The sequence below is a fragment of the Zingiber officinale genome, chromosome 3A (assembly GCF_018446385.1).
Source record: "Zingiber officinale cultivar Zhangliang chromosome 3A, Zo_v1.1, whole genome shotgun sequence".
In the NCBI taxonomy this organism is placed as follows: domain Eukaryota; kingdom Viridiplantae; phylum Streptophyta; class Magnoliopsida; order Zingiberales; family Zingiberaceae; genus Zingiber; species Zingiber officinale.
In genome coordinates, this window is record NC_055990.1 from 5,692,596 (window position 1) to 5,703,430 (window position 10,835).

General features: G+C 39.3%; 1 protein-coding gene across 1 annotated transcript; it reads left to right on the top strand.

The window, feature by feature from the left end:
• Positions 1–3,097: 3,097 nt before the first annotated feature.
• On the top strand, positions 3,098–4,992 carry LOC122051090 (fructose-bisphosphate aldolase 1, chloroplastic-like). The gene is made up of 6 exons (XM_042612041.1): positions 3,098–3,316; positions 3,383–3,652; positions 3,741–3,850; positions 3,949–4,039; positions 4,131–4,400; positions 4,483–4,992. The coding sequence occupies exons 1-6, from the start codon at positions 3,164–3,166 to the stop codon at positions 4,759–4,761; spliced, it is 1,173 nt and encodes a 390-aa protein (XP_042467975.1). The 5' UTR covers positions 3,098–3,163; the 3' UTR covers positions 4,762–4,992.
• The last annotated feature ends 5,843 nt before the right edge of the window (positions 4,993–10,835 follow it).

The following is a 10,835-nucleotide window of genomic DNA, read 5'->3' on the forward strand; positions in this document are numbered from 1 at the left end:
ATTTCGCCTAAGTTATAAAACTTGGACAAAAATCAAAGAGCGCTTCAAATTAAGAGAAACATCAAACGAACATCTCTATTTTTTTTATAAAGGAAATCAAGTAGGAGCTCCATTAGTGATTTTATCTCGAAAATATCCTTAGATTATTCATTAGTTGTTACGTGTAAAAGTTATCCAGTAGTTATTATAACGTGTTTAGGATGAGTTTAATATTAAAGGTTTAAGGTTTATATCGTGTAGAAGTTATCCAGTAGCTATTACAATGTATTTAGGGTGACTTTAAGATTTAAGATTGTAGTAACTACATAATATCTTCTATAATTGTTTTAAAATGATTTTGATAAAATTTAAATAATTTTGATCATGTTTGTAGATGATATTTTGATATAATATTATTCAGAACTTTAAATCCTAAAATCTTAAACCTTAAAATCACCCTAAACATATTATAGCAGTTATGCTACTCTACATTATAGAAGTTATTCAGTAACTTTTATACGGTATAAATCTTAAATCCTAAACTCACTCTAAATACTTTAAATATATTGTAGTAATTACTAGATAATTTTTATATGTCCTAAACTCTAAAATCATCCTAAACATGTTGTAGTAGCTACTCGGTAGCTTCTATACATCGTAGGTGTTATTGATAACTGCTACAACAATGCTGGGTCAAGAGGTATTTTCGAAATAAAATTATTGAAGAGATGTCCTTTTGATAATTTATAAAATTTAGAACACCTTTTGAGTTTGTTGACAAAACTTTGCTTCCACTACAACCATCTTGGTAATATAGGGGTAATCAAGAGAGGCCACATGATTGAAGAAGTTAATAATTCTGCTATGGTGGTAGTCAAAAGTCAACAGTAAAAGTACTCCTTACTTGGATTTTGAACACCCGGCTAAACCGAAATGATCTTAGCTATTAAGAATTAAAGTGACGAATTGTTATTTATTGAAGACGTGTACAACGTAGTCGTTATTTCAAGGAAGGTGGAAAATGTAGCTATTCACTCCCAAATAAATATGTAGTAAAGATTATTTATTTCCAAAAATGTGGTAATGATCACAAGAAATGAGGGAGACGAGGAGAACCTGGTAGATATTCATAACCCTATAAAAGACAGTCGGTCCTCATGAGTAAAGGTACACGCACATAATACATCAAACCCTAATTTATTATGCATCTTCCATCTCATTTATGAAGATTTACATGAGCATCGGAGTGACTGCGTTAGGGAATCCTTGGCCGTCATTCTAACCTCATCTTCCTAGCCTATTTCCTTCCCAGGCCCCTTGTAGAAGTTTAGCAAGACCATATGGTCAGATGACAAACACGATAGTTAATCTCAGCATACAATCACTGTTGAGTTGAGCATTCTTGGACAAGATCACATGGTATTCAACAACTTTGGTATTTGGTAGTCTGCTTGTGGGAGGGAAAAGTAGAATTTTGCCTAGCAATTCGAACTCCTTGATATTTAGGCAATTTTCGATAAAGTCATCGGAGAGTCGAGGGGGTGACTTGATGACATAGAGGCCACGTCGAATGCTCATTTTTTGAAGAGTACTCATGAGGCACCATGTGCTATTAGAATGGATGTGACAAAATCTAAGGTGTATAAAGGTTCACGAGCAGCCAAGGAAATCAACAATTGGCCAGGGTCACTTGATAATTATTTTTGTCTAATGGACGTGCAAGTTTAATCATGTGAAGGCTATGTCCATGTATCTTAGTGACATAATCCCACAACCATTAACAGATAACCCATCACCCACGGGCTGAGAGTTCACGAAGGAATTGCAGCTCAATTCTACGTCAGAGTACAAAGCTTGGGGACTCAAAGAATAACCACAAGGCAAACTTGTGCTCCTACGTGCCTTTGTTCTTGACACATAGGGTGCGAAAAATGGACATTGTTCACTCTGGCCATCTAGATACGGGAGGTAGCTTCTATTTGTAGGTGCATAGTGAATGAGTGCAACCATCGACTCTGTGATTCAAGTGACATAAGGAGCACACAATGACGAAGAAGTGTTCTTGACATTGCAGTTTCAAATGAACCATTAAATGGATATGTGAACGAGGAGACAACAGAGGTTGTCCTGGAGAAATTGATGCTGTTTGAATTGTTCAAGTAGCTCCTACCAAGGAGGGAAGTCGACCTGCCATCAAGTTGGAGTCAGGTGCCCGCTCGACCTCCAGCCATAGCTTATCTTTGGAATGGTAAACCAAAGTCTGTATTTCTTGTTTCGAACTTGGAATTACTTTTCATGTGGTCAATGATTCCTCTTTCAGTTTGTGGCACTTACATGACCCTGCGACAACTTCCAGAGACAGATTACCCAATTGGTTTCATTGTATTGAATAAACTGATAGTAATTTGAAGGATTCTTAGACAATTTTTAGTCATTTTTTGGATTTTAATTTTCACATTCATAAGCTAATGGAGAAACGGAATAACTTGTACGACTAATGGTTGGCGCGAAGATGAACTCAGAATTATTTGGTGGCGATGAACTATCCTTAGCTCAGAATGTACATTGTAGTCTAAAGTTGGAGGTTTATATATGAACTGCTTACATTCTTGCTTCAGTTCTGTTCGGTTTAGATTTCAGCAGAAGAAGCGAACGGGGCAACTGTTAAGTTGCAATTAATCAGAGGCACCCAAACGGGGTTGCTTGCTATGTTATTACCACAAATTTGATACCGATTCCCTCGCACACTCACTTCTCCATCAACCACATCAAGTCGTAAATTTTGGACGATCGTCCTTCCGCAGGGGACTCGCACGGCGCCCTGAACCATCACTAGTTTTCAAAAAACGAGGAAACTAATTGACCATAAAATTTATGTGGAGAAGAAAACAGCATCCATCTCTGGCAAAGGAAGAAGAGGAAGAAGAAAGAAATCGATGCCGGACGAAACACGAAGTACACGCGGACGATAAGATGCAGAAAGTGGGTAGCAGAAAATGCCAATCTGTATGTGAAACAGAGCGAGCATGTACCACACAAAATTCACCATCCAAATCCCCAGACCAACCTCCGCCTCACAACTGCTATCCTTCCGGCTTCCTCTCCACCTTTAACTCAAACTACGCAGCTAGAGCTAAGGCAGAGGCCACGGAGAGCGCAGACGTTTCAGCCAGGACTAGCGGCGATGGCCTCGGCTACTCTTCTCAAGTCTTCTTTCCTCCCCAAGACTTCTGAATGGCTCACTGCTCGGAAATCCTCAACCCTGCACCAGCCGCCCACCACCGTCTGCCTCGCCGTTCGTGCCAGTGCCTACGCCGACGAGCTCGTCAAGACCGCAGTATGTATAATTATATATGAGCTTGAACTGATTTGAATTTTAACGTCGAGCTTAATTTGCGATTAGAAAATCATCGCCTCACCGGGAAGAGGGATATTAGCCATGGATGAGTCGAACGCCACCTGCGGAAAGAGACTCGCATCCATTGGGCTGGAGAACACCGAGGCGAACCGTCAAGCTTACAGAACCCTTCTTGTGTCAGCTCCTGGTTTGGGCCAGTACATCTCCGGGGCTATCCTGTTCGAGGAAACCCTTTACCAGTCCACCGTAGACGGCAAGAAGATAGTCGACGTCCTCATTGGACAAAACATAGTGCCCGGTATCAAGGTTGACAAGGTAATCAATCATTAATAATCGAGCCAGAAACTGGAATTCTCGCTTAGCTTCTTCCACCTTGTTTCACTTCATTTTGCTGTTTGATCAGGGTCTTGTTCCACTGGTCGGTTCAAACGATGAGTCATGGTGCCAAGGGTTGGATGGCCTTGCCTCTCGATCTGCTTCGTACTATCAACAAGGCGCGCGGTTTGCCAAATGGTAGAAGATTTTCGAGACAATTAATTAATACTCTAAAGCCATTATGTATGCTCACAAGAATTGATCACGTATATATGGATATTGCTTCATGTTTCTAGGCGCACAGTGGTTAGCATTCCAAATGGCCCGTCTGCTCTTGCAGTGAAGGAAGCTGCATGGGGCTTGGCTCGATATGCTGCCATTGCTCAAGTAGTATACATGTTCCTTCACTGTATAATAACTAACTAAAATAGTTGCTAGTATGATCACGTAGGAGCTCATTAGTTAAAGTTGATTGCAGGACAATGGGTTGGTTCCAATTGTTGAGCCAGAGATACTGCTTGATGGAGAACATGGAATCGACAGAACCTTCGAAGTGGCACAAAAGGTGTGGGCTGAGGTGTTCTTCTACCTAGCCGAGAACAATGTGTTGTTCGAAGGCATCCTGCTCAAGCCGAGCATGGTTACTCCTGGCGCCGAGTGCAAAGAAAAAGCCACACCGCAACAGGTTGCTGAATACACCCTGAATCTTCTGCACAGGAGAATCCCTCCTGCTGTCCCCGGTATCATGGTAACTATCTAAAAGTCACTCTTCCATATACATTTTACCCATGGGAGTTAACTGACATATGAAGTGATATTGGGGGATGCAGTTCCTCTCGGGCGGGCAGTCTGAAGTCGAGGCAACCTTGAACTTGAATGCAATGAACCAAGGGTCCAACCCTTGGCATGTCTCGTTCTCTTATGCCAGGGCACTGCAGAACACTTGCCTCAAGACATGGGGAGGAAGGGCAGAGAATGTGAAGGCAGCTCAAGAGACACTTCTGATCAGGGCCAAGGCCAATTCCTTGGCGCAGCTCGGCAAGTACACAGGAGAAGGTGAGTCTGCAGAGGCCAAAGAAGGCATGTATGTCAAGGACTACCGCTACTAGTCCTCCAGTCTTCTTCACTGAATACATAGTTTTCATATCTTATGTCTTCTCTGGATTTGGGTTGCTAGCTGCATCGTTCTCTACTAGCTGAATGTACTTGTCTACTTGATCGTAACACTAGCAGATGAAAATGGAAGCCATGTTTTGAATTGATAAAGTTTGGCATTGAACTGACGGCACTTGTATGTTGATTAAATATAATATGATTGGAACCAAGTTGCTTGATTATCATGTTCCAATCCTTTGCAGAGAGCTTCACCTCTAGATATCTCATTACTTTTAAAATGTAAAATCCTTTTGGTTATAATGGAGTAAATTAATTAGACGAGTAAAACAATAGCTGTTCCTATGAACAAAATACACAAGAAGTGACAAAGAATAAATATTCATTAGTTTGATTTAATAGAATCAGTATTAAATGGGCGCTCATCATTTGCTTTTTGTCAGTTGAGTGGCTCATTTTATATTAAAATCAAATGAGTGACCCTCTGTGCCCCTTTTCGGCCGTGTAAAAGCTAGCAATTAGCTTTAACAATTGTAAAAGTTAACATCTAACTTCTAGAACGTATAGAAGCTAGCAACTAGTTTCTATAATATATTATATGATCATTCGACGATGTAGAAATGAGGTTTCTAGCTTCTACAATTGTAAAAGCTAGTATATAACTTCTATAACAGTGATTTTTTTATCATTTTGATTTTAATTTTCTGAATGATAGCTTGAAAAAAAATAATATTTTAACAAGCAAACCAAACGATGAGCACTTCATGATACTCATTACATTTCAAATGAACACAATCTAAATATGATCAAACATATAGAAATTATTGGCTAGCGTCTACAACAGTGTTGAATCCATATAATACAGTGTATTATAATTGGACCCAGAGATGATGTGTCAGTCAAAGTCAAGGTGAGGTGGTGGTTAAAGTCAGGTGAGGTGACAGTCAGAGTCAAAATAGATACATCCGAACGGATTATTCTCATCGAGACTTAACTCCTCACTCAACATTATAGCTCTCAGAATAAAGCTGACTGCCCCAATAGCCGGTTAGACTTAAGGGTCTTAGTTCCCTATTCTTAATTTGGGAACGAGTCTCTCTGTATACGGTTAGTCGACTTTAAGAACCGACCGGATTGGGAGGAATTATCACTCCACTTGATGCTAAGATATACAAGATAAACCCAAATGACCCTAATGTTGGCCTAGCAAACGAGTGTTATCTCCCCATCTTCCAGAAGTATTCTTTCAGCACACAGCAAAGGTAATATCTCCCAACATATAGCCGGCCAAGATGAGATCCGGTCGGACTTCCAGATCCCAGCATAACAGTTCAGGGGCAAGTCTTGTTACATATGACTACTTGGTCTAAAGTGCCAGACGGATCTAGGGTTGAGCTCTCCACTTCACAACAAAAGCACTCTCAACATGAAGCCGATCAAACTCAGTGCCATTCGAACTTAGAGGACAACTCATTTCTCACTGCTACAATACATCTCAGCATTAGCCCGGTCGGCCTAATAGTCGATCATGCTGGAGGGACTTAGTTTCCATTCTTATTAGTCTCTTATTACATATAGCCGGTCAGATATGGGTCCGGTCGAATTACCTCTAGGAACAATATTGTCAGAGAATCATAACAACCCGTTAGAGAATAACAGCTATTCACAAATGAATATTTTGATATCTGACACATACATGCAATAAAACCTTCTTATGAGAGTGGCTACTCAGCTTCTATTATTATTAAGGATGTTACAAAAGACTGTCCATACACATGTAATGGAAGATTCCTTAGAGGAAGACTGTACGCCTTCCATTACTCGACATCTTCTGGCATCGAATATTCTTTGTCACCTCATTATTGCGGAGGTTATGAGAGACAATATAAAAAGGGGAGTTCTCTCTGTTGGAGAGGTATGCAACATTACTCTTTAATATGTTTTATTACGTACTAGCATCTGTTGGGTTTAGAGCGCAGCGGAAGACATATATTGAATCATGGACCTTTTCGTGGTACATATAGTATTACACAAAAGTAACATAAAACATACCTCAAGTCCTTGATAGGCTTGAATGATATCACTCGACAGATAAGAGCCCCACGTGTGACTCCTCTAGCGGTATCCACACGCACTAGATCACAAACTTGAGATGAACCGTTAGGTGCTAGCCTCTTGGATCGACAAAGCCTTCGAAGCACTACCGATCTCTTCCGGTGGAAGAAAACGAAGAAGAAGTTGACGAAGGAGAGATGGAGAGAACAAAATCTACTCTTGAATCTTTCCGAGGATGACTACTTATAGCCTCCAAGAAATACGAAGAGTTAAGTTCTCAATAAATTCATCATTTATGATTTTCATTAATTAGGAAGATGAAGAGTTATAGCCTCCATAAATTCTTTATTTATGAGCTTCATTATGATGACTCTTCAACTTTTCCATTAATTATCATTATGATGACTCTTCGAATTCTCCATTAATCATCATGATTATGACTATTCGAATTCTCTCTTCTTTGTATCAAATAAATTCATATTTAATCTTTATCTCGATTAGCTTCCAATACCATTGTTCATGTCTACGTGCTATGCGTACGACGCTCTAGGTTTTATACACGAAGGCAATGTAAATCCATACACAGACTAAGGTAACCGTCTAGCAACAGTTTTTAGCCACCCAATGTGATAAAATTAATATCAGCCATAAACTGTAAATCACTATGAACTGATTACTGTGTAATTCAATCTTTTCATCTAAGCCTACATCCCAATTAATTCGATACATTATGCATCATTACCAAATTAATTATTTTACTTGATTTCCAAGATATAATAGACTCTTCTTGAATGATAAATCATTCCTCCCATGGCCATGGATTTTGAGTCACTAATGTCTTTATCAAATGACCAGGATGTTAACTCCTAATCCAAGAGAGCGATGAATCCTCTATTGACTCAACATTATTCTCTCTATGCTTTGTCATACACCAAACTACTGTATTAATCACAATCCGATTAAAGACTGCTTTTAATGGCGTCAAAGCACATAACTCCATGCATAGAATAAATGAAGGTCTCAAGTCAAAAGATCAGTTACACTCGTTCATAAGAGGAATAACCAATGATACTTAATATGTGGTCTCCTCTTGAGTGGGTCATGTCCAGTGTACCTCTAAACTCAAGGCACCCCTAAGTACAACTTGGATATCCATCCCTCGGTTTATCTCGACCTAGTCATACTCAGCATTGATCTAGATATCCATGTCCCATCTAGATATCTATCCGATTAAGGACTATTTTCAGATTAATATATCCATTAATATGTGGGACTTTATCGTTAATCATATACGTACAGAAAAGTAAATAATTAATGATAAATTCTTGCCTTTATTAAATAATTATCCATAAAATACATAAGGTGTGTCTTGGCACATAAGTACACACACTAACAATCTCCCACTTGCACTATTGCCAAACACTACGGACTCTCAGTCCTAGGCTCCTCACATGTGTTTCATGTTTATATAGAGGTAAGGCCTTTGTAAGTGGGTCTGCGACATTCTCGCTGGTATCTACTCTACTAACCAATACATCACCCCTCTAAACAATCTCTCTAAGCAGGTGATACTTCGTTAGTACATGCTTGGATCATTGGTGAGACCTTGGCTCCTTTGCCTGTGCTATGGCCTCATTATTGTCACAATATAGTACAATCGGATCAACAATGTTAGGAACCACTTCAAGCTCCGTTATGAAGTTCTTGATCTACACAACTTCCTTTGCTGCCTCTGAAACTGCTATGTATTCAGACTCAGTTGTTGAATCTGCAACTGTCTCCTGCTTGGAACTCCTCCAGCAAACAACTGCACCATTCAGACAAAACACATATCCTTGCTACGATTTCAGATCATCCTGATCCATCTGAAAACTTGCGTCAGTATATCCTCTGACGACTAATTCCTTGTCTCCTCCAAAAACTAAGAACATGTTGTTTGTTCTTCTAAGATACTTGAGGATAGTCTTTACCGCAGTCCAATGACTCTCTCTAGGATCTGACTGATATCTACTCGTCATGCTAAATGCATACGAGACATCTGGTCGAGTACAGATTATAACATACATTATAGACCCTATAGCCGAAGCATAAGATATCTTATCAATTCTACTTCTTTCCTCTTGTGTTCCTGGACACATAGCCTTGGAAAGATGCACACCATGTGACACTGGTAAATATCCTCTCTTGGAGTTCTGCATACCGAATCTATTCAACATTTTATCAATGTATACACCTTGACTCAACCCTAGTAACCTACTTTGCCTATCTCGGTATATTCTAATACTTAGATATAGGTTGCATCCCCAAGATCTTTCATTGAGAAAAACTCTCCCAACCAAGTCTTCATAGATTTTAGGCTAGGGATGTCATTGCCTATAAGAAGTATATCATCAACATATAACACTAGGAACGTAATCTTGCTCTCACTAATCTTCTTGTAAACACAAGGTTCTTCTGGATTTTTGAAAAAATAAAAAATTTTAATGGCTTCGTCAAATCACAAATTCCAACTCCGAGATGCTTGCTTTAGTCCATAATAGACTTCTTAAGCCTACATAACTTATTGGCATTCTCAGATTTTATAAAATCGGGAGGTTGTACCATATATACTTCCTCCTGTAACCTTCCATTTAGGAAAGCAGTTTTAACATCCATTTGCCAAATCTCGTAGTCCTTGTAAGCTGCTATAGCTAGTAAAATTCTAATGGACTTAAGCATTGCAATGAACGAAAATGTTTCATCATAGTCAATTCCTTAACGTTGATTGAAACTCTTTGCCACAAACCTAGCTTTATAGGTACTTATGTTCCTATCCATGTCAATCTTTTTCTTGAAGATCCATTTGTGCCCTATGGATTTTACCCCAACTGGCACATCAGCCAACTCCCAAACTTAGTTTATGTACATGGAGTCCATTTCAGATTTCATAACTTCCAACCATTTCTCAGAATCATTTGAAGTAACTGTTTCCTCATAAGTCAACGGTTCATCATCTTCGATGAGTAACACTTCCTTATCTTGGGTTACCAACCAACCATATCTGTTTGACCTCGAACAAAGAAAGGGCTCCTATGTTCGGATCAAGAGGATCAGACACCAGGCAGGAAGTCCTAGTTGTGACTAGGCAAGGAAGTCCTAGTAGGTCGGGTGGACTGAGGGGCAAAAAGACCTGGTGTGTCGAGGATCGGACATGGGAAGCCTGTGGTCCTTTGTTTGAGGGTGGATTGTTGGTGTTGCAAGGTTACAAACATAGTCCCACATTGAAAATACATGGGAAAGATCATGAGTTTATAAAGAGAAAGATATCTCAATTGACATGAGACCTTTTGGGGAGAGCCCAAGAGCAAAGTCATGAGGGTCTAGGACTAAAGTGGACAATACACACCATTGTGGAGATATCTAAATTCTTTTCGATCCAACAATATACTCTCCTCTAGCTTGAACTTGCAATGTCCCACAAACATCACTATGTATGAGTTCTAGTGGTTCCTTTGCCCGTTCACCTATCTTGGTGAATGACTTCTTGGTCATTTTGCCTTATAAACATGCTTCACATGTATCTATGGACTCTAATTCAAAAGAGTTCAAATACCCATTATTGAGTAACCTAGCGATGCGTTTCTGGATTATATGACCAAGTCTATAGTGCCAGAGATATGTTAAGTTTGAGTCATGTAATTTTTGTTTCTTACTTTCAATACAATAGATCGGTTCATCTAAGTTAAGAACATAAAGACCATTATTCAGTGAACCATTCCCATAGAATATATTATTTAAATAAAAGGAACATAACTTGTCATTGAATTGAAATACAAATCCCTTGGTGTCTAAACTTGACACTGAAATGATATTCTTTGAGAAACTAGGAACAAATAATAGTTTTCTAAATTTAAAACAAGTCCACTAGGTAAATTTATTGAATAGGTTTCTACAGCTAATGCAGCAACTCTCGCTCTATTAGCTACTCGTAGGGTCATTTCGCCCTTGGACTGTTGGATCGAAAGCGCTAGAGGGG

What these genes read in the sequence shown, in the direction of transcription:
- LOC122051090 (XM_042612041.1), top strand. Translation starts at nt 3,164, where the DNA reads ATGGCCTCGGCTACTCTTCTCAAGTCTTCTTTCCTCCCCAAGACTTCT. An exon ending in GGCGCGCGGTTTGCCAAATG is followed by an intron (nt 3,851 to 3,948) that starts GTAGAAGATTTT and finishes TCATGTTTCTAG; the next exon opens with GCGCACAGTGGTTAGCATTC. An exon ending in GATATGCTGCCATTGCTCAA is followed by an intron (nt 4,040 to 4,130) that starts GTAGTATACATG and finishes AGTTGATTGCAG; the next exon opens with GACAATGGGTTGGTTCCAAT.